The 23,003-nt window shown below is 55.6% G+C and overlaps 1 protein-coding gene across 3 annotated transcripts; it reads left to right on the top strand.

Annotated features, from left to right (window-relative positions):
- The first annotated feature begins 1,941 nt into the window (after positions 1 to 1,941).
- Positions 1,942 to 19,228, top strand: IRF4 (interferon regulatory factor 4). Of its 3 annotated transcripts, none has more exons than XM_061399022.1 (9): positions 1,942 to 2,041; positions 3,209 to 3,484; positions 4,463 to 4,649; positions 5,392 to 5,480; positions 6,131 to 6,272; positions 8,232 to 8,339; positions 10,354 to 10,707; positions 13,836 to 13,948; positions 15,838 to 19,228. In XM_061399022.1, exons 2-9 carry the CDS (start codon positions 3,269 to 3,271, stop codon positions 15,979 to 15,981), a joined length of 1,353 nt encoding a protein of 450 aa, XP_061255006.1. In that variant the 5' UTR covers positions 1,942 to 2,041; positions 3,209 to 3,268; the 3' UTR covers positions 15,982 to 19,228. The 3 variants fall into 3 exon arrangements, with proteins under 3 accessions (XP_061255006.1, XP_061255005.1, XP_061255007.1); XM_061399021.1 differs by having other exon boundaries at positions 6,128 to 6,272; XM_061399023.1 differs by lacking the exon at positions 8,232 to 8,339 and having other exon boundaries at positions 6,128 to 6,272.
- Positions 19,229 to 23,003: the final 3,775 nt, after the last annotated feature.

The raw sequence follows: 23,003 nt of genomic DNA, 5'->3' as shown, positions 1-23,003 counted from the left end.
AGTCTAAACCTTCTGTCCCTTCTGTTTCAGCCGTGACTAAGAAAAGTCTGCAGTGAGCAGCTAACTGGTGAGGCCAAGCCCTCCCTCCCCACCTCCTGGGGCAGTGAGGACTTCAAGAGTTCAATAATTAGAACACATGATTCTCTGTATCCACCTCATCATAACAGAGAAACTACCACTTCTGGTAGATCACTATGACAAATGAGTAAGCCAGAAGATGGCGTTGAAGGTTTGCAATCACATTTTAAAACAAGGCCGATGTGGTTTTCAGTGTCTGAAAGTGCACGAGGGGAACGGTGAGACAACCGAGTCCTGGCAGAGGACACGTGTGCGAAGCGCAGAAAGCTCTAGCTGGCCGTATTTGTTCTGAGCAATCTCCCTTCTGTTGCTGGTGAGCACGCTGGGGAAAGCAATCCACTGGTTAAAGCGCAAGGCAGCGGGGAGGCAGCCACGTCCACTTTGTTGGCTGAAGTATCCAAGTGCTGAGCTCAGCTCCTGACAGGTAGAGGGGCCCCAAAAATATCTGTTGAATGAATGAATCCATGAAAGAAGAAAGGAAGGAAAACCGCCGTGACCAGAATTTTCTTTGAAAAATACCCTGTTGTTTACTACATAGACTCTGATAGTGGAAAACTTACTTGAGTGAATAAAAACAGAGCATCCTGTTAATTTCTGAGAAAGTCGTTAGTTTGAGGAAAAGCTTACCCACTCTGTACCTCATGGCTGTTTTGCTCTAGGCTGAGCTTGGTTGTTTCTTTGGATGGGAGACAGTGGCCTGATATTTAAAAGAAAAACTGAGAAATAAGTGAAATCAAAAGCTTTTCAAAAGTTGCGAGTTGACCTAGGGTGGTGGTGGTCTAAAATCATATAGAAACCAGTGATCTGACGGTTTACCTGAAATTGGTAACTACACAAACATGCTGAAGCATTCAAGATGCTGTGGGGGGTGGGGGGGAGGTGGTTAGATCTTGGAACATTAAGTAAAATCCCTCTGTTTAAATATTGTTCTTATTCTGGCCATTTAAACTCCCACTTGTAAATTGTTTCTCCCACGTTGAGGTTAAAACTATGCCACTGAGAGGTGGACCAGGGCACTTCTTCCAGTTCTTTCCTGCTGCCACAACTAAAGCTCTGGGGGTGCTTGTCTCAGTTACTGAAGTCCTCCAGTTGAGCCGACCAGCAGGATGCGAGCATTTCAAGAGCAGACAGCGTGTGAGCGCAGTTTATAGCTCAAGGTATCTGGGCCATTTCCTTTTTTCTTTTCAATGAGTGTGATGTTCTCTAAACACGGCGGAGGGGCGGGGCTCTCGGTGACAGCCAAGGGTGCCCCCCACCCACCCACGGTCGGTCGACACGGACAGTCCTCTGTCTTTGGTTACGAGCTCTGCAAGCCCAGTCCCCTTCGCACCAGATTCCCGCTCCTGCACGCCCCCACTTCCCGCCCTGACAGCGCCGCCGTAGCTGAGCTGCTGCTCAGCGGTCCCGGCGCGGAGGCGAGGTCCCCTCGCGCCTTGCCCTCGGCAGGAAACCGCCCGAGTGAGGTTCCCCTGGCCCGTGCGCCCGACTCGAGGAGCGTCCCCAGCGCCGCCCGGCCCCGGGCCCCCGGCTCTCCGTCCGCAGCCCACTACCCCATCCCGCGCACCCGGCTCCCTGCCCAGAGCCCCCAGACCAGCCCCGCGAGCCCAGCTGGGAGCCGGCGCTCCGCCAGCCCGGGTTCCGACCCGGCCCCGCGCCCCCCGCTCTGCGTCCGCAGCCCCTAGCCCAGCTCCGGCCCCGCGCCCCCGGCTCTCTGTCCGCAGACCTCGCCGCACCCCGCGCGCCCGGCGCTCTGCCCGGAACCCCCAGACCAGCCCCGCGCGCCCAGCTCTGCGCCCGCAGCCCCCACCCCGCCAGGTGGCGCCCCGGTTGGCCCCGCCCCGCGTAGGCCCCGCCCCAAGCGCGGCTTTTAAGCTTTATAAAGTTCCTCTTTCGTACCTCGGAGGCTTAGTTTCACTGCTTGGACTTGGGACTCACCGCTGCCCTCAGCTCGAGTCGGGGCGAGGTAAGACTTGGGTCGGGAAGGACCAGGGCTGCGAGCCGGGGAACGCAGGAAGCCGGCGCGAGGCCAGCCGTGCGGGGTCCACCTCGGGGCAGCGCAGGGCACCCCAGCGTCGGCGCCAGGAGAGAGCACGCCCCTCGAGGGAGCCCCGACGCCCACCCCATCTGCTCTTGGCCGGGGAGTCCCGCGGCCCCAGCGTCCGTGGGTCGGCCGAGCCCGGGCCCCGGGAGGCCACGCGCGGGACCGGATGTGATAACGAGGTCGCCGGGCCATCAGCGGCCGAGGGGGTCGTCGAAGCGACCCACACCGCTTAACCGCGGGGGACGGACCCTTCTTCCTCCCGAGGCTGTTTCTGTTGCTCCTCGCTCTTGGGCTCAAACTCACCTCGGCCCCGAGCTCGTGGCTTCCCAACCGGTGGTGGAAGAGGAGGCGCTCCAAATTCAGGCCACTAGAGGCCCCGCGCTCCGCGACCCCCGCCTTCCCGGCACCTTCCCGCCCCCGCTCCGCCCGCGGGCCTCCCTGCCCGGCTGATGCTCGGCGCGGGGATCCCCCACGACTAGGCTGCGCTCGCCGCCTGAGGCCAGGTCCCTCTGTCGCATGTGGCTCCCGGGCCACCTGGTCGTTGCTACCTGCCTGGGGCTCCGGGGCATTCTTGGGGCAAAGAGTGCGCGGGTTTCAGAGAGAGCCGCGGGGGAGCTGCCGCCGCCCGGCACCTGGAAAGCCAGGCCACAGGGGAGCCCGCGTGCGGAACACGCGGGGCCACCCGGGAGTGGGGGCTCGGGAGAGGGCGCGGGCGAAAACTGACCGTGGCAGGGGAAATGGACCGTCCACGGCTTGGGCCTGGGCAGGGGAGCGGGAGTACGAGTGAGCAAACGGAGGGCCACGCGTGGTGGCGGCCGGATTTCGGGGGTGCGCGAAGATCAGAGCCCTGAGTCTGGGCAGCGCGCGGGCCGCGGGGGAAAACGCGAGTGGAGCGTCCAGAAGGTGAGGTCGCGGACGGGCTCAGGGTGGCGGCAGGACGGCGCGCCAAGGGCATGCACGAGCCGGGGCGGCCGAGAAGGGCCTTCTCTCGGGTCTTCGGCGTCACAGACTCAGCGGCGCGCGCCTCGCCGCCTCCGAGACTCTGCGGCCTCGTGGTCATTGCCGGAGGGCCTCCTCCTCTCCCCGCAGCGCAGAGCGAGTGCCGGAGCGGAGCCTGGGTTGCGAAGCGACAGCGTCGGCGCGCGGGGCATGAACCTGGAGGGCGGCAGCCGAGGCGGCGAGTTCGGCATGAGCTCCGTGAGCTGCGGCAACGGGAAGCTCCGCCAGTGGCTCATCGACCAGATCGACAGCGGCAAGTACCCGGGGCTGGTGTGGGAGAACGAGGAGAAGAGCATCTTCCGCATCCCCTGGAAGCACGCGGGCAAGCAGGACTACAACCGCGAGGAGGACGCCGCGCTCTTCAAGGTGCCCAGGGCGGGACTGGGAGGGGCCAGGGCCCGCGCGCAGCCCGACCCGGGCTCCGGGGGCCGGTCCGCGCCGCGCGCGCCGGGCCTCGTGCGGGAGCGCGGGTGTCCCGCGGCTCCTCTGGTAACTTCGCAGAGGGCGGACCCGGTGCCACGCCTGAGCGCGTGGAGCGCGCGGTCCCCCGGAGTCAGATGCCCGTCCGCGCTCCCGCCGGGTAGAGGGGTGGGCCAAGGCCGCGCCTGTCTTTCTCTGGGGCCCTCTTTCTGGAACTTTGGATACCTCCTCGCCTCCGCGGATCGACTGTTCTCTTCCTTGCGCGCGGGCAGGCGTGTGCGCTGCGCCCCTCTCCACGCTGTCCCTCCCTCGGGCCCCCTCTCTGGCCAGCGCTCTCCTAAAGGCTCTCTCTAGTCCTTCGGCCGCGTCTCTCCCTCTACCTCACTGTCTCTGTGTGACTCCCTCTTCCCGAGTCTCTCCCTGGAAAGTTTTCTCCGTGTCTCCCTTCCTCTTTCTCCTCTCTCTCCCTCTCAGGGTCTCCTTTGGGCCTCTCTCTGGGGGTTTCTCTTTGCCCTGTGTGTGTGTCCCTGTCCTGACCGTTTTCCCCTTGGGCAGTTCACCCAGCGGCCAGTGCTTTAAGGCCCAGCCCCACCACCTGTGGGCAGAGCGTGGAGGGGACTTCCTCAGGGAACTTGCCCGAAGAGTAAGGCTTGCCTCAGGCTCCCTAACGTCCAGAGGTGCCATGTGGTGGTCCCTCAGCCCACAGCTCTGCCCTTGCTTCCAGCCTAACTGCTCCAGTGGGTGGGTGGGCCTTGCGGGTCCTCAATCTTACCTGTCTTTCATAAACACATTGTGTGTGTGTCTCTGTCCCACATTCCTGTGGATCTGAAACCCCTGCCGCCATTCTTTCCTTTAGAAATACAATTTCCAGATTCTTTTTTGAAAGACCTGCATTTTAACTTTTCCCCACTTCTTTCCCACCAGGCTTGGGCACTGTTTAAAGGGAAGTTTCGAGAAGGCATCGACAAGCCAGACCCTCCCACCTGGAAGACACGCCTGCGGTGTGCTCTGAACAAGAGCAACGACTTCGAGGAGCTGGTGGAGCGGAGCCAGCTGGACATCTCGGACCCCTACAAAGTGTACCGGATCGTCCCCGAGGGAGCCAAGAAAGGTGGGCTTCCCGGGCCGGGGCCGCCTGCACCTGTGCCTCCCGACGGTTCCCTGTTTTGCCGCTTTTGTAGCCTCCCATTCAAGCCTGGCAGGCGGTTTTCCCAGCTTCTCTGGGTCACAAGTTGAAGTTCCCGTGGTGTCAGTGCAGGATAATGTCTCAGACTCCTGGTCTCCTGCTGTGCATGTGCATATGTGTGTGTGTTCTAGTTTGTTCTCCCAAGATATGGGCCAGATTTCCAAGCCAAAAATGGGAAAGCTGTTTGAAGCTTTACTTATTCATCTGTCTCTCGTGATTAGCCATTTTGAGGAAGGGAAGGTTCATGATCTACACATCGTTACCATTTGTAGTAAGAGAAGTGTCAACATTTAGACTTTGCCATGGTCAACTGGGCTGCTTGTTAAAACTAAGGTTCCCACTTTCCAAGATTCTGACCCAGAGCAGGGCCCAGTTTAACAAACCACAGGTGACCTCACTAGATGGACATCTGCTGGGGGAGCTCGTGCCACGAGGCCCATCGTCCTCGGGCTTCTCTACTTGTGCTCGCTTTGCGGCACCTTGTAGGAACCAGTTTAATGGCCCAGACAAACAATTGCCCAAGGGAATTGCAGAAAAATGCCTTATTTGTCAACACTGTGCTATGCATTCTAGGAATTAGACTCTCAGGTATTTTTCTAAGATTTGGCATTTCATCCTGTCAGTTCCTTTTTCACACTGTGCATTTCCCTTTTCCCCAAACCCTCAGGAGCGAAGCAGCTGACCCTGGAGGACCCGCAGATGCCCATGAGCCACCCGTACAGCATGCCGACTCCTTACCCCTCACTGCCTGCTCAGGTATGGGAGGGGCAGGGCTTCGAGCAGGGGAGACTCGGCCTGCGAGAGGCACTTGGGCCAGACCCTACGTGCGGGAGAGACCTGTGAACAGAAGCAAACAGAACTCTGTTTTTGCTGTTTGTCAAACTGCCAAGCCACATCCCAGGTCACTGGATGAATGTTTCAGTCTCTACCTGGTGCTGCTGGTTTGAGGAGAGGGAGATGAGGGTGGGTGTATCTGCTTGCTGGTTAGATTTCCCCATTGACTCTGAAATCTTCTGGGAAACAGACCTTTTGTGGAAGCCAAAGGTTTTGGAAGCAGGGCTTTATCATGTGAAACCACAGGGCAGCTGACCCCGTCAGACTTTTCGATGTGAATTCCAGCTCTGTTTTATTCACTTTGGTGGAAGGGAGGCAGAACCCCCAGCAGGGCTCTTGGTTTAGCCATATGATGAAGCGTCACATAAAGCCTCACATAAAGCGTCGCTTTACAGCACTGTCTCATTTGTGCTTTCGATTCTTCGTGGCGAGTTTCCACCACAGCTTTTCTGATAATAAGAGGATTTGGCTGCCCGCCACACAAGCGGTCCCCGAGGAGTCTGGAGGGCTCCCCCAGGCTGACCCTGAGCTGGCCGCTCTCCACCCCAGCCCTCCTCTGATTCCTCCAGCAGGTTCACAACTACATGATCCCGCCCCACGACCGGGGCTGGAGGGAGTTCGTCCCAGACCAGCCGCACGCAGAGATCCCGTACCAGTGTCCCGTGACCTTCGGACCCCGCGGCCACCACTGGCAAGGCCCAGCCTGTGAAAATGGTAAGGGCAGGGCCTGTGGCCAGAGGGCCCCTCCTGGCCTGACCTCAGGGCAGTCGCGTGGCTCTCTCCCTGCTCAGAGCTGCCGGGGAGGGCCCTGCACGCGGTAAAGGAGGGCACGTGTCCCAGAGGACTCCAGGTCCACGGTGCCCAGCCCACCGTGTGCCTGGACAGACTCGGGGCTGCGTCATGGAACCAGGGGTCACGCCAGGCCCCAGGAAGCTGCCCTGCTTTTCACAGAATGTAAGCAGTATGCCCACAGCTGCCCAGTGAGACTGAGGGCTAGGGACCACTTCCAGGTCCCCTGACCCCAGAGCCCAGCTACACAGGACAGGGAACATCAGAATTCAGACTGGCCGACTTTATGTTTAGTAAGCTAACATGTTTCTCCCTCCTTGAACAATCTTAAATTTTATTTTTAATCTTGGGCAAGAAGTAGTTGATTTTGTTAGTGTTCCCAGAGAAGGCTGGACCGTCCTTTAATCCTGACTGTCTCTGTCTACACATCTGTAAAGCTGGCATCCCACAGCTGTGGCCCAGCCCTCCTGCACCCAGGTCAGCCCGCAGGGACCCAGAGGATTTCTCTTAAGCAGCGGTGTGTCCAGGCATTCGTTCCTGGGATTAGAGGTGATAGTAGGAAAGGGCCGTGTAAATCCTGTGAAGGAAACACAGAAGGTCTCCGCAGAAGAGGGCCTGGCAGGTGCTGCTCTTGGACTGGACGCCGTGGCCCCTGGAGGCCTTCCCCCACCCTCAGAACAAGGCCCGTCTCAGAAGCACTCGTCTGCTAAGTGCAGAGAAAATTCCACGCAGTGTGTCCAGGGCATCAGAGCAGAAGCCGTCAGGACCTGTGAGTTAGTTGTTTACACAGCAATCCTGAGACCCGTCAACACCTAGATCTTTTGAATATTCTGGTAGTATCGGCTCCTTTTCCCAGTCATGTCCAGCTCACTCTTGGCTTATGGAATTGAAGAAGTAGCCTATGATTTAAGATTGGTTTTGAGTGACATATTTTTTTTTAATCACAAAACTTGGTTTTATTAGCTTTTTAGGAGTGATTTGAAGCAAAAGTCGGTTTTCCATATTGTGGTGGGAGAGTCAGCTGATGCTGGACAGGTTTATGCAGCTCAGACCCGGGTCTGGTGCATCAGCTCCGCTGAACTAGTGACCCGGGTGCAGAGGGCAGGCTGGTGGACAGATCTTGACACATAAGTGACCTTACATGATGCGCCAGCCAACTGAGGTTCTGGCACACACTCTCTGTTAACCTCACACAATACAGCTGCTGTGCCGGCTGGAGACGTGGTTCCCTTTCCTCCTGAACCCAGGAGCAGCAACTAATGAACCGGGCCTAGCAACGTGTAGGGTTTTGGAGGTTGGAACTCATGTAGAAACCTGGGCTCAGCTCTGCGGTGAGCTCGCTGTGCACATGGGGTGAATCGCACAGCCTCTGGACTCAGTCACCCTGTCCATCAGCTGTGCAGGGACAGGGCACAGCCTTCCAGCCAGGAGACGAGTGACACCTGGGGGTTGAGCCTGGCGTGCACGGTGAACGCTGCCCTGTGGCCTGGAAAGTGACCAGGACAGTAGGTCTCAAACATTCTCAGCAGACTCACACACACACAGGTGCCTGTGAGGCGCTGGAGGGGTTAATGACAAAAAAGCAGGGAAGGAAGGAAGGGAGAGAGGGAGGAAGATTGCAGAGGCAACGCCAAGGTTCCTTCCGGCTACGGCTACGAAAAGGCTCCGTCCTTCTTCAGCCTCGGTTTTTCAGTAGGACCTCAGCCTCCTCGCCTCTCGGGAGGGGTGTGTGTGGGTGGGCAGTGTCGCACTAGAGGGCCCAGGCCCTTCCCTCCCAGCCTGGTGCACCCCCGGGGCTGACGGGCCACCCTCAGGCAGAGGCAACTTCCCTCTGTGTCCGAGGGACTCTGTTAGACGGCATCTGATTTTTATTTGCAAATGCAGGTTGCCAGGTCACAGGAACCTTTTATGCTTGTGCCCCGCCTGAGTCCCAGGCCCCCGGGATCCCCATAGAGCCAAGCATAAGGTCTGCCGAAGCCTTGGCCCTCTCAGGTGAGTGGGGCCCCCCGGAGGCGGCGTCTGCGAGGGTCCTCTCACTTTGGGTGGATTTGAGGGGTCCGTGAGCGCAGCTGGGGTCTGGAGTGGGTAGAAGAGTTAGCATCCGGGGCCAGCTTCCCAGGCTGGCCCACTTCTCCAGGTGGATCTGAGCCGTGTCAGCTCTCCAGGAATGTGCAGTTGCCCCAGTTCCATTTGCCAAGGGCCCCCCACCCTTCAGCAGCTTCTCATACCACACAGCAGGGCTCCTCATCGTCCTTGCAGGCTTAGCTGCAGACAGGTGGCCTGTGGGCTTCCCAGGATGCTAGCTCTGGGTTCTTTCTCCCCATCACGTACAGTGCCTTCGCAACCAGCATCTTGCTCTTCCTCTGAGTGTGGTGTGTCTAACAAACAAATCCAGATCAGATCTGGTCTTTAGAGTTTCATCTCTAAAAGAGGCCTGGATCTCAGCCATCTCACCTGTTTTATGGAAAACACCTTGAGCTGTACTAAGCAGGTGTGATATATGTATATTTATCTTTTAGATAATGTTTTGATTGTTTTAAAATGAGACTTGCATATGTTAAAAATGAATAGCTTATGCTTTGGAATTCTCACCCTGCTCCCTGCCCTTTTTGAAAATCAGCGACAGGAAACAAGCTGGATTCTCCAGGTTTCAAGAGAGCACAGCTGGGGCCCTCCCTTGCTCCCGGGAGAGCTGGGCTGGCCGATGGGCTCTTTCTGGTTCTGAGGTTCTGAAGAAGGCTTGCTGCCTTTCTCAGATGCTCCTGGATGGTAGAGGGAGCAGAGGTGTCTGAGCAGAAAGGCCTGTGTTGTTTTTAGAAACTTTCAAACCCTTTCCTTAAGCACCTAAGACTTGAGTGTGTGCCTAGAAAGTAGGAAATAAACAGCTATTTATATCCCTGTGACCTCGTGATTTCGGATGACGTTCAACGAAATGAAACCCTGGGTAGCCAACACCCACTCCTTGGGGTTCACAGCGGCAGGAGTGGCAGAGGCGGCTGGAGGCAGTAATGTGGATTGTCTGAGTCTCAAAACCTACCCTTGAGGAATGAGAGGCTTTCGTGGGTTTCTTTGGCTGCGCTCAGTACAGATTACCATCCTAGCCGTTTGTCCAAGGTCGGCCACCCACTCAGGCTTGAGCCCCACACGGTTGCCCCTCGTATTTCAGGTCTGGGGCCCTCGGCAAACCAGGTTGGTCCTTTCAGGCCATTGGTCAGATTTTAGAGAGGATTCTAAAATCAGCAATATTTCAGAAATGAGCTCATATTGTTTAGTTTTGGAGAAAGCACGACTCTAGAGCCATCCTCAGACTCAAACAGAAAGCAAGGTGCGTCTCAGCTGCCTTTACGCTTGGGCTGTTTCCTCCACGAGGTAATTTTATAACAAGAGTAGAATATGCACAGTGGGAAAATAAGGTAAAAATCAGCAAAGCAAAAATGTGAAATAAAAACAGTGCCGCCACTCAGAGCTCACCAGTCATCAAGGCTTGTCCTTCCCCAGACTTCAGTGTGTTTCTATGTGTGTGATTTTCTTTTCCTAAATGACATCATACTGATGTTTTTAGTGTAGTTTTGGATTTGTGGACATATTTGCCTTTTTTCTGAAAGACCATTGTACTTTTTTGCTAATAAGAATTATTTAAGGTAGGGTACTTCTTCCAAAGTCAAAACTGACGGCCAGGCTTAAAACGACCTCTGTTTGGTGGCGTGTGACGTGGTGCGTTAGACATGAATGCTGTCATCACCACTACTGAGCTCTCCCCTGGATTCTGTGTCCCACACATTTGGAAAAATGCTGGGTTAGAGAGCGTCACAGACTGATGCAGAAGTCCTCCACCATTGGGCGGGCTCAGGCTCAGAGAGGGTCATAGGCCTTGCAGTGTCTCCCCCCAGACTCCTTGGTACAGGCGTCCCACCAAGGATGCTCTTTTCGGGCAGTCGCCTGGCCCCCTGCTGAGTATCAGCCCCAGGCTCGGAGCCCGCACTGACCGTCAGCGCTGTGATTGCAGACTGCCGGCTCCACATCTGCCTCTACTACCGGGAAGTCCTGGTCAAGGAGCTGACCACGTCCAGCCCCGAGGGCTGCCGGATCTCCCACGGCCACACCTACGACGCCAGCAGCCTGGACCAGGTCCTGTTTCCCTACCCAGAGGACAACAGCCAGAGAAAGAACATCGAGAAGCTGCTGAGCCACCTGGAGAGGGGCGTGGTCCTCTGGATGGCCCCCGATGGGCTTTATGCCAAGAGACTGTGCCAGAGCAGAATCTACTGGGACGGGCCCCTGGCGATATGCAGTGACCGGCCCAACAAGCTGGAGAGAGACCAGACCTGCAAGCTGTTTGACACGCAGCAGTTCCTGTCAGGTGAGGTGGAGAGGCTTGGCCGGAATGGGGCGCCTGTGCGAGCTGGGCCTGGGAGTGTGGAGCTGCTGATGGTTGGTGTGCCCCCGCGAGGGTCATGGCAGCAGGTCGCTCAGCAGGGCTTCCTTCTCTGCGGCCCTGCACCCACCAGGCCCGACTCCGGAGTAGGTCTCCTGTTGGTTCACCTGTCACCCCATCTGCGGGGGCCTGGGGACAGTGGGAGGTTGTCCCGGGGCTGTGGTTCAGGCTGAGGTCTTAAAATTTTAGGATGTACCTACTCCTCACCGGCCAATAAGGCTCCTGTTTTACTGGCACAAGTGGTCTCAGCAAGCATATCTGCTGGTGTTTCAGCTCTTTTACGGTTCCTAGAAAAGTTTAAGGTAGAGCTGTGTCGCCAACGCTCATGGTTGTGAGATGTGTCACCCTCAGCAGATGTCTCCCAGCAGGTGGGACCCCGGTGAGTGTGCTGAACTGATTTTGCAGAGGGGAAATTATGAGTTGTTTCTAGATTTCAAATCACATTTTCCAGAGTCACCAGGTTTTGTTTTCCTAGTATTGATTTCGTGGCAGCTAAATCAGGTCTGGGCTTTTGTGAGTCCTGGGCCACCTTGTGGGGGAGTCCGTCCTGTGCCCATTCGGCTGCCCCCATCATCAGGCCTCTTCTGGGCAGAGAGCTGGTTCTCCCTCATCCTTAGCTCTTTTTGTATAAGCGCCTCCTTCAGAAACAGCCTGTGTCTGGGCTTTCCTGGGCCTCCCCTTCCCCAAAGCTGCTTCTTGATTCAGCTCACCTGGAGCACAGCCCCTGCAGTCTGCCAGCAGAGACCATGCTCAGCTCCAGGGTTCGTGGCTCACATTTGCTGAGGCTGCTCTAGATTCTCTTTCGTTGCCCAAGTAAACATGTCCCTGGTGACTCACCCTCCCCCAGAGGCAAACCGGGAGGAGGAGGGAGAGCTAGCCTCTGGTCCCTGGCAGCAACCCCCAGGCCTCGCGACACATGGGGCTGTCCACCCTGGGCCCAGCGTGTGGACCGCCTGCCGCGGGGCTCGAGGAGGAGCCGGGAGTCTGAGGTCCGTGGCCAAGTCTGAAAGAGCCTGGCTCTGGGTCTCTTCGAGGTAACAGGTCTTGGATTCAGAAGGTTCACTGTGGGTGGGAGGGGCTTCATCCTGGAGAAGGGGTCCTCACTTCTTGGGGTGTCTCTGGCCCCGCAGCTGTAGGAAGGGAGCTCTGTTGGACATGGCTGTCAGCCTCTGGGACTGTGGGCCCCATCAGGTGGGGCTGTGTGCTTCTTCATGGGGGGCTATACGCCCCCTCATGACGGGCTGTGTGTCCCCTCATGTCCTCATGGGGGGCTGTATGCTCCCTCTTGTCCTCATGGGGGGCTGTGTGCTCCCTCATGGGGGGCTGTGTGCTCCCTCATGTCCTCATGGGGGGCTGTGTGCTCCCTCATGGGGGGCTGTGTGCTCCCTCATGGGGGGCTGTGTGCTCCCTCTTGTCCTCATGGGGGGCTGTGTGTCCCCTCATGTCCTCATGGGGGGCCGTGTGCTCCCTCATGTCCTCATGGGGGGCCGTGTGCTCCCTCATGTCCTCATGGGGGGCCGTGTGCTCCCTCTTGTCCTCATGGGGGGCCGTGTGTCCCCTCATGTCCTCATGGGGGGCCGTGTGCTCCCTCTTGTCCTCATGGGGGGCCGTGTGCTCCCTCATGTCCTCATGGGGGGCCGTGTGCTCCCTCTTGTCCTCATGGGGGGCCGTGTGCACCCTCATGTCCTCATGGGGGGCCGTGTGCTCCCTCATGTCCTCATGGGGGGCCGTGTGCTCCCTCATGTCCTCATGGGGGGCCGTGTGCTCCCTCATGGGGGGCTGTGTGCTCCCTCATGTCCTCATGGGGGGCTGTGTGCTCCCTCATGGGGGCCTGTGTGCTCCCTCATGTCCTCATGGGGGCTGTGTGCTTCCTCTTGTCCTCATGGGGGGCTGTGTGCTCCCTCATGGGGGCCTGTGTGCTCCCTCATGTCCTCATGGGGGGCTGTGTGTCCCTCATGGGGGGCTGTGTGCTCCCTCTTGTCCTCATGTGGGGCTGTGCATCCCTCATGTTGTCTCCGACCAGGAGCTGCTTCGGTTTTGCTCTTTCCCTGTGACCCAGGGCTGTGCTCTGTGCTGGTGCAACCTCTGTCTGAAGTGTTTTCTGAGGTTCGAGGAGGAAACTGTGAACTAAAAGCTGCAGCTGTGCAGACAGGCCCCTCCAGTCAGGGATTCCCGCGAACCTTCTCGAGCCTCCAGGCCTCTCAGCCAACTGTTTCAGAGAACTGAGCCAACGCAGAGGCGTGGGTGTCACCCCCGCCCCCTCGCAGTGTGGAAGCCTGGCACATGTTCTGCTGAAGTCAGTTAGGTTTGATTTGAATTCTGGAAGAAAAAAAAAGCAGGAAGTCAATGGTCCACTGAGTTAGCTAGAAACTTCTTCGGTTGAAGAGAACAGTGGAAATCTTTGATATCTACCCATTCAGGATCTGCAACCTCCTGGGGACAGCCCCGCAGCCCGCGCGCACATCTGATAAGGCCACCACGGCTGTGCACACGCGGCCGCGCCCATGTGAGCCTCTCCTCTGCGGACTGACATGTGCTCTGGGGGCGGGGCCAGGGCGCTGGTGAAGGTGGGCCGGTGTGGGCCGGGGCCGGGGCCTCATCCCACCCTCCCTTCTGAGGGAAGCAGCTCAGAGTCACTGGGTCTCCAAGATAACATCCTGCACTCTGCGGTGTCAGAGGTCGTGGGCACCACAGACTGTGGCTTGGAGGTTCTGGGTCAAATCAGAAACTTCTGATTTTTTGGAAAAAGCAGATTCTCCTCTGTGTAAACGATTCTTTTGGCTCAACATAGCTCCATTTCCTTTTCGGGCTCCCCTACTCCTTCTAAGACCTTTGCCTCCTTGTGGGTCCAAAGCTGCAAAACGAGCACCCCCTCTTGGGGTGCAGCCCCCTAGAGGTGAAGGCGAAGCGCCGGGGGAGACCCGTGGGAACAGTCATGTGCACCCCGCCTCTGGTCCCGCCCTCACTGCTGTCTGGCCTCCACATCTGCGTGGGCTCCCATCCCCGCCCCGTGTCCAGCGTGTGGGTCTCTGAACCTCTTCCTTGGTCTGCAGAGCTGCAGGCGTTCGCGCACCACGGCCGGCCACTGCCAAGGTTCCAGGTGACTCTGTGCTTCGGGGAGGAGTTCCCAGATCCTCAGAGGCAGCGCAAGCTCATCACTGCCCACGTGAGTGTCCGGTTACCTTCACGTGAATCAGGGCAGGGCCCCACTTAGAGGAGTTCAGATGGGAAATAAGCGCTCCGGACCCTGGGCGGGTTGGGAGGGAGGGTGTCCGGCGAGCAGGGCCTCCCCGCCCTGGACACCTGCCCATCACCACCAGGGGTGACCTCTGGCCTGTACTGTACCCATCCCATCTGTTTTGTTTTCCAAGGAAATAGTCATATTCCCATTTCATAGGGATTTAAAAGGATGGGGCTAAAAGTTGCCCTTTAAAATTCTTGACATTTAATGTTACTTTAAAAATGCCTTCTAGCTGATCTTCCCTTAAGGGGAAGCTTTCCCCCTGACTTGAGTATTGTGTAAGCCCCCTCCAAAAGGCCCCCATCCTCTTTTATTTCTGGTTATTAGAATTTATTTAATTGTCAGGAGCTGAGGGCTGTGTGTGTTTGGTGGAGCGGAATCTCTTATGGCCTTTGGGCAGCTCAGGCCAGGTCACGCTTTCCAGCAGAGTCTAGCGTGGGCTCACCTGCACTGAGTAAACACCTTTCACAGAAAAGGAAAGAGGAAGGTTTAGAGAAATAACATGTAGCATTGATTGGCCACAGAAAGCAGAGTTTTGAGTACTTGGGATTTTCAAATTTGAAATTGAAGCGTCTGTGTGGCTGTGACCTGTGAAAGTTATTAACAGGCCCAGGTGACAAATAGCAGCAGGGAAAGTCACACCAAACAATAATAGAATTCAGGTCACGTCTTTTAAGAAAGATTTTAATTAAAATTTAAAAAAACTTTTAGTTTGATTTTAGAGTATAGCCAACTAACAATGTTGTGATAGTCTCAAGTGGACAGCAAAGGGGCTTGGCCATACATGTATATGTATCCACACAACCCCTGCTTCTTGGTCATAAAATCAAAAAACAACTGACCAACCAGCAGAAATGTAGTCCCCATAAACCTTTGGAGTTTTCTCGTGAACTCTCACTGGCCAACAGTTACTGATATGATAACGGCTTCTTGTTAACAACTGTCCAAGGCCTGGATGACCTCGGCGCGGGCACACAACACCTCGGAAGACGGTGGTGAGCCCTGCGTCTGAGTCTCGGGGCTGGCACGCGCTGGCCTGGGTCGGCCGGCACCCTGGGTGCACCCAGGAGCCTTGCTCCTCTTACCATGAGTTGGATTTGCTTCAGTGGCTTCAGATGAGTTATGCTCGAGCCACTGTATGTGGACTCGCACACCTGCCAGGACGCATGTGCTTCGTTTCTTACTGTGATTCAGAAGAAGCTGAGCACTGAATACTCTTCGGTGAATGTGCTCCACCCTCGTACTGAGACTAGAGGCATCTGGGGTCAGTTAACTTCTCTTTTTCCACCATCCCTGTTAAACGGCAGATGTGGAAAATTAAGTCCATTGGTCTAACTTACCGGATTACCTTAAACTTTAACGAGACTCAGGTTTGATCCCTGGGTCAGGGAGATCCGCTGGAGGACGGCTTGGCAACCCACTCTGGTGTTCTTGCCTGGAGAACCCCATGGACAGAGGAGCCTGGCTAGCTACAGAACATAGGGTTGCAAAGAGTTGGACGCAACGGCTGTGACTGAGCACGCACGCACCGTGAATCCACCCTTAATGTGGTCATTTTACCAATGTGCTTCATTTAGTTCTAGTTTAGTGTAAATTTCAAGCGGCAGTTGGTTTACAAACAGCATTATTACCTTTCCGTTCACCTGAAGCGTAGAATTCAGTAGATCCTGTTTGTAGGTCGGTGTGTCCTCCAGAAGGCTCCTCACGTGACACGTCTTCACGGTCGCAGCACCTGACTGTACGTGTGACCGTGTCCTTAGGTGTGGAGGGTTATTGCCAGATGGCCATGATGTCTTGTTCAATCTTCACTGCAGGTTGAGCCTCTGTTGGCCAGACAGCTGTATTATTTTGCTCAGCAAAACAGCGGACACTTCCTCAGGGGCTACGACCTGCCCGAGCACGTCGGCGGCCCGGAGGACTTCCACAGGCCCCCCCGCCACTCCTCCATCCAGGAGTGAGAGCCCCGGGGCCAGAGACGGCGCGCGCGTGAATACGCGCGAGGAGAGCGGCTGGCTGGGCCCCTGCTCTTTCTCTGTGAAATGTGGGAACGGGGACTTCCTCCTGAGGAGAACATTGGTAGAAAATCAACCTGACACATGAGCTTTTTCCAGAAGAAAGAATGCTTTTCAGGGTCTTCTGTGGACCCTGATGACAATGTGAAAACTCATCGTCATGTGGTTTACATTTACTGACTTGCAGTCTTCAGTCTGATGTGAACTCTTTCTTTCATGAAGACCGAGAAACCTGTGCTTCGTTGCTGACCACTAGGATGGCACGGAGGCGCCCAAGTGCCAGTCTGTTTCTCAGGGAAGTAGAATCTACGTGTGAGGCCCTTCTGCCCAGAGGAGGAGTGTGCCAGCCGCTGTGGCTGACGTGCCTCGGGACGCTGACGGCAGGACAGACTCGGCTCCGGGGGTCCCCACCTGGGTGGCCCACCACCTCCTGTCTGCAATCCCCGAACCCCCAGCCCAGAACGCAGCTGGTGTGACCCTGTGGTGTTTCTCAAGCCAAAAGCATTAGGGCCACCCTGAGCACCGTGTTTTGTCACTTCGTACTGACTGGTTAAGATATTTTTTGTTTGTCTTTTTATCTCTAATGCTATAGAAATTATTGCTATAGCAAAAAGAGAAAGATTGACAGATCAACAGCCCAAGATGTGCTTCTGCAGCCTGGTGAGCGTTTCCCCTCTTGTCCTGTTTGTTAGGAGACTGGCTACCGTGGCAACACTACGAGGAGGAGCCCTCGCCTGGCCTGGGGGAGGCCCCGAGCGAGGGCAGGACGGGGCTCTGCAGATTGAGCAACTGCAGGCCCAGGGAGCTGTTTTTGCTTATTTTGTCTATTATACGCTTCCTCATGCCAGTGGCAGTTTGACAGGGCCTTAGAATTATTGGGCTTTTTCCAAACACAGCTTTTTATAGAATTACTAAGATATCTACTTGCTTAAGTGAACCTGACCACTTATTCATTGTTCCTTTTGGAAAAGTACTGATATTTGGACCATGGTGTAGCAGCTTATTTTTGTCCTGCTAGGAAGTAATTGGAGAAGGCAATGGCACCCCACTGCAGTACTTTTGCCTAGAAAATCCCATGGACGGAGGAGCCTGGTGGGCTGCAATCCACAGGGTCGATAGAGTTGGGCACAACTGAGCGACTTCACTTTCACTTTTCACTTTCATGCATTGGAGAAGGAAATGGCAACCCACTCCAGTGTTCTTGCCTGGAGAATCCCAGGGACAGGAAGCCTGGTGGGCTGCCGTCTATGGGGTCGCACAGAGTCAGACATGACTGAAGCGATGCAGCAGCAGCAGGAAGTAATTGCCATGACTTCTAGGCTCGGTGTTCGAACCAACATTCTCTTATCCTAGTCTGTGTCTTTAAGTCATTCAGCAAACTTGCATTAGACAGATTGTCGCTTTTATCCAGCTTAGTAAGCAGTGAGGCCTGGAAATGTCATTTCTTCTTCTTCTTTTTTTTTGGCAGGCGTTTTTAGGGATAAAATAATACATATTAACTACGGAAATGTTAGACAGTATAAAAAGGCAAAACCCTTTGCCAATCCAAATTCTCCTCCTTAGAGGTACCCACAAGAAGAATTTGATTCTTCCAACAGATTTTACTTTTCTACAGAAACACACAAACTTAAAAAATCTCAGGGGTCCTTCGTGCCCCCACACGTGCAGATTCATCTGCTCTGGGGCACTTCTGCCAAGCCCACCTTGAGGCCCTCAGCGCAGTTTAAGCAGTTCATTAGCCACTCGGAGTGAACCCCTTCTGACAATAGATTGCACTCCGTGGGCTACAGTGACTTATGCATCTTATAGATGTGAGCATCTGGGGTACATTACCCCCAGGGGGCAGGAGACCGCGGGCCCACTGCGTGGCTCTGCTGCGTGGCCGGCACCCCGCCCTCTAAGCAGACGTGCGGCTCCCTCGTCTCCTTTTCCAACATGAAACTGCTCTGACTCGAGCTCCGTGTCTGGCAGATGCTGTTGGCTGGGGCCACAGCCCGTCCACATGCATAGCGCATGTGTGTGGTGGCTTTCTGTGGTCTGGGGGACCCACAGCGTGGGGCAGCAGATGAACCATGAAGCAGTCTGGGTGAGGGACCCCGATGTGGGCTCAGCAGTTCAGTCTAGCCTGTTGTTAGTGGAGGATGCTGTCGAGTTTAGGCCCTTGTTATTTGGAAGAGTTTTAGGTCCGCGGGGAAGGTCTCGGGGGCACCCCTGGCTTGTTTCTTGTTCCTGAGGTTTGGGCACACCGCGGGCAGACACCAGTGTCTTTGAAGCACCACGGAGAGCTCCTTCACACCACGGCTTCGGAAGCTCCTCAGTCACCTTGCGGAGATCCAGCCAGGCAGTTGTTTTGCAACGGAGGAGCTGTTCCACGTGGCCCAACAAGCCCACGACCGTGGGGACCACCTGAGTCCAGCTGTACCCAGCATGAGCAGAGAGGCATCTATGGGCTCAGCTGTGAACAAGGCTCTCTTCCCAGGTCCCTGCGAGCAAGCACAGGTGCAGGTCTGACATGGGCTGTGTCCTCAGGCTGGTGACCGAGCTGCATCCCCAGGGAAGCCTGCACCAGTGACCGTCTTTTATTTCTGTGAATCATTTTATTCGTGAAAATCCAGACACAGCGTAAGCCCTTCCATTCTCCTGTGGTCACATCACCCCCCTTTCTCCACAGGCAAATCCCCTCTGAAGGTGCTGAGATTCCACAAGCTCAGCATCTTTGTTACCTGTCTCCCTAAATAGCTGGAGCTCACTGGCGTAGCTCACACGGTCTGTCCTGCCGTGTGCATCATCTTGCAACTCACCTTTCGGGCCCCAACTCGGAGCTGGACACGTGTCAGTGTGTGGGGAGTGGTCTCGTCTAGCCCTGTTTCCCGATGTGGAAGACTGTGAGGGCCGATTCCCGGTTTCTCTTTTCACGGCTTTTAAGAAGGCAAGTGTGTGGAGCACAGCTGAAGTACAGGAGAGACAGGCCAGCCTCCTCCAGGGCAGACTCGCCATTGGCCTCTTGGGGAGGGGGCTTTGCAGGTGCAGAGGGCCTCCCACAGCCCAACCTCCCTCCTGGGACTGCTCCAGGCTGAACAGTCCTTGGACAGTCGTACATAATCTTGTCATGAATTTTGCTGTAAATTGCTTTTCAAAGCAGATTTATATTTGTGATATTTTAGAATCTTAATAAAGATTTTTTTAAAAAGCAGTCTTTTATGGGCTGTGTGTGTTATTAAACCCTCATCTTGATAGCTTTTTAAATACTTCCTCCTTCTGTTGCATTTGGCAGCCTGTTTCCTTCCTGGTTGCTGTGAGCCTCCCAAAAATCAGATCTCACATGTTCAGCTTGTTTAAAAAAAAAAACAACACACACCCTGCCACGCGTCCCAGTGTCAAGCAGCACCCTGCCTTGCTCCCTACCACCGTGAGGGTCTCAGAGCTGAGGACCTGTGTCGACGCTTCCTTCTGTTCCGTCGCTGTTGCTAACGGGAAGGGGGTGTCAGTTCACCAGCATCCAGACTGTGGACAGTGATAAGCTGCGTGCGGGGGGCCACAGATGAGACAGAACCCCACCCCAGGGCCTGCGCCCCTCCCCCAGATCTTCAGCCCCCGGCTCCTGCCCCGGCTTGTGCTGTTAAAATCCTTGCAGCTGGAGACTGTGTGATGCTCTCAGAAGCCTACGTGTCCTTTGCATCTAGGAATCCTAGAATGCTAGATCTGAATAATTTCAGATTTGCTAAGTGGTAACCAAATCAAAATAATGGGGAAATAAACTATTACACTGCTCTGGGGGCTCTGTCTGCTCAGAAACTGTAGGTGGACTTAGTCTCACAGCAAGTTTTATTCAAACAACCTGTCTGTGCGTTACATCTGAAAGAGGCTTTCAAGGGATTCTGTGCCCTTGAGCTTGGTCTCAGGTGATTCTCTGCATCTGTCAGGTACCACAGGGGTAAGCCTTTCTCCACCCACAGGGCAGGTCTGGCTGTCCAGGTTCAGTCTCCTCGACAAGCATTTCCTTTTACATGAAGCATGCCTCTGCTGGGAGAATCATCATCTTCCATGTCATCTCTCTGCAAAGAAGCTCCAGGGGTCAAGTGAGGTCATCTTTTTCCAGGAGATGCTGTCCCTGAGCTGACCTGGGCAACTGGGTCAGTGTTTTCTGAATTAGTTATGAGTCCTGGGCTGTTCCGGGCACCTGGTGAGCCAGGAACTCTTCAGTGACCCCCGTCTGCCAGGGGACAGCGTGTGGCCCACAGCTGTCTGGGCAGACTTTCTGGAGGGTGGGGACCCTGGAGCTGTCAGTGGGCGTCTGGTCCAAAATATTATAAGGTTCATTTTATCCCAGTCCTTGAGCTAATGGTCAGAAGTTTGGAATCTGTGGAAATCTTATGATCTTTGAAAGCTGTTGCTTCACTTCTTTAGAAATTACCGTTCTCCTTCCCACCTACCACCACCTGGCCCTGCCTTCCCATCAGGTGGGCATGACGGTGGCTTCGCAGAGAATTGTCTCAGCAGATAAGGGGTCTTTGCCTCCTCTGGTCTCTCCTCCGGGTCAGGATCGCACAGCAGCCTGGTGCCTCCTCTCCCGGAAAGCCTCTCCTGGCCGCCCGGCCGCTGCCCCTCACCCAGGGCCCAGCTCCGACCGTGGCCCTTCTGGAGGCGTTTCTTGCCCCACTGTGTACACCCCCCACACCCCGCCTGGCTCACTCCCAGGCAGAAAGACAGCACTGGTCCTTGGTGGGAAAAGGGAGGGCTCAAGGAGGCTGGGAGTTTAAGAAAGATCAACCGCTCCTTCAGCCCTCTGACGCTCACCCGGGCCAGAGAAAGATACTCAGAGCTGAGGAAAGGGGCCACGTGAGAAGGTACGCATGTCCAGGCATCAGCTTCTCCCGGGTGAAGGCCAGCTGTGCTCCTGGAAAGAGACACCGCGGAGTAAACCTGAGAAGAGCGTGCCGGAGGAGCAGTCCATGCTCCACGCCGGGCTGGGCTGAGCTGCGGGTGTTGGGGGTGTCTGAGTGGAGGCCACACTGAGGGCCAGCACCAAATTTAGTGCCAGCTCGAGTGAAGGGGTGCGACCCGAAGGGAACAGAGGTCGAGCTCCCTTGGTGGACTAAGAGCTAAAATGAAAATTGCACTGCTAAGTGAAACACGACGTATTTCTTAAAAACATCAGCCACGACTTAGATTTGCACCTGCTGTGCGTGCGGCGCAGCCCTGGTCACGCTGCATTCTGTGCTGTAGTCTCTGTTCATTAATTTTCTTTCATAAGGTCCTTGAAGACAGGTGCTGGGCCTCGCATCCTGGTGCATGCGGGGCCTGCCCTCGAGACTCAGAAGGCAGTGTGGGACGTGTGGGTTATGCAAAGGCCACTGCAGCATGTGCGGTGGAGAAACGCTCGTCAGGTTTGCACGGTGGCCTGTCTCCCAGGGCACGGAGCGTGAGCACGGGGCCCTGCTGGCGGGAAGCAGGCCCCTGCGAGCTCAGCCCTGCCCTGCCGGCCCGCCCCGCCTTGGGCCTTTGTCTTTCTGCTGTTTCCCCTGGGACACTCTCCTCTCAAAATGATCTCTTCACCAGGGAAGCTCTATACTGTGCTGAGCTCCACTCTGGCCCCTCTGTGTCTGAGGTGACCCCTCTCTGCATCACCCCACCCTCCCTGGGGACCGCCCCCTCCCCCATCACCCCCACCCTCCCTGGGGACCTCCCCCTCCCCCATTACCCCACCCTCCCTGGGGACCTCCCCCATCACCCCACCCTCCCTGGGGACCTCCCCCTCCCCCATCACCCCACCCTCCCTGGGGACCTCCCCCCTCCCCCATCCTCTTTGCTCCTGCAGGTTCACCCTGCTTTTGGTTCTACTATTTACCTCATGTGAATGGTAAAAGGGAAGGTTGCTTGAAAACAGGAAGGAAAAGAACAGTGATGTAGATTTTTAATTGCGGTACAGCACAGAAGTAAAATGTATGATTTTTAAGTGCACAGCTCAGTGGCACCAAGTCGTCACCTAACGCTGTGCCGTCATCACCACCATCGTCCCCGAGCTCTTCATCTCTCAGACTGAAATGGTCCCAAGAATACTCACTCACCTACCCCTCCCTCGGGCGCTGGAAACCACCATCCACTTTCAGTCTATGAATCAGAGGCTTCTAGGGCCTCATGTAAGTCAAATTCTTCAGGACTTGTCCTTTGTGACTGGTTGATTTCATGAACATAATGTCCTCAAGATCCAATCATGTTGTGGCCTGTGTCGGGACTTCCTTTTTAAGGCTGTGTGATGTTCCTTTGGGGGAAGGACCACATGCTCATCCATCATCCTTGCACAGATGGGCATTTGGGTTGCCTTCACCTTTGGGCTGCAGTGAATAATGCTGCTGTCAATATGTGAATACAATACCTGTTTGAGAGCCTTCTTCTAAATCTCTGGGGCATATTACCAGAGGTAATTCACTTTCACCTTTCGAGGGCCCTCTGATCACTTTCCACAGAGCTGCACGGGCTCACACGCCCACCACCACTGCCCACCACCACTGCACAGGTGCTCCAGTTTCTCCACGCCCTCGCCACACTGGTTGGAACATTAAACCAAATGCTATTCACTCTGAAGCACTTCCTGAAGACCCACTGTGTTCCCGGCCATCCTCATCCAGGGATGGTAGAGCAGGGCGTGGGCAGGCTCTCCCTGGCCAGTGGCAGGATGGCCTTCAGTAAAGGAGGTGAAGAAACTGAGGCTCAGGAACCCTAAAGTTACTGTTGGGTTGGCCAAAAAGTTCCCTGGGGTCTATGACAAATATCCTTATTCAATTCACTGTTATCATTTAAAATGTGACTTTTCAAAATACATGTAAAAGTACTTAAAAAATAAACCCTTTAGGTTGACTCACTTTTCGCGTTTAAATGTCTGCTTTAGCGTCACTGTAAGCAGTGGCAGTTTGTAAACACATAGTGGGTGTGATTGTTTTATTCCCATTTCCCAGCATCCACCGAAG

The sequence above is a fragment of the Bos javanicus genome, chromosome 23, assembly GCF_032452875.1.
Source record: "Bos javanicus breed banteng chromosome 23, ARS-OSU_banteng_1.0, whole genome shotgun sequence".
NCBI lineage: Eukaryota > Metazoa > Chordata > Mammalia > Artiodactyla > Bovidae > Bos > Bos javanicus.
The sequence above is the reverse complement of the archived record's forward strand: the minus strand, read 5'-3'. Positions and strand labels throughout refer to the sequence as shown.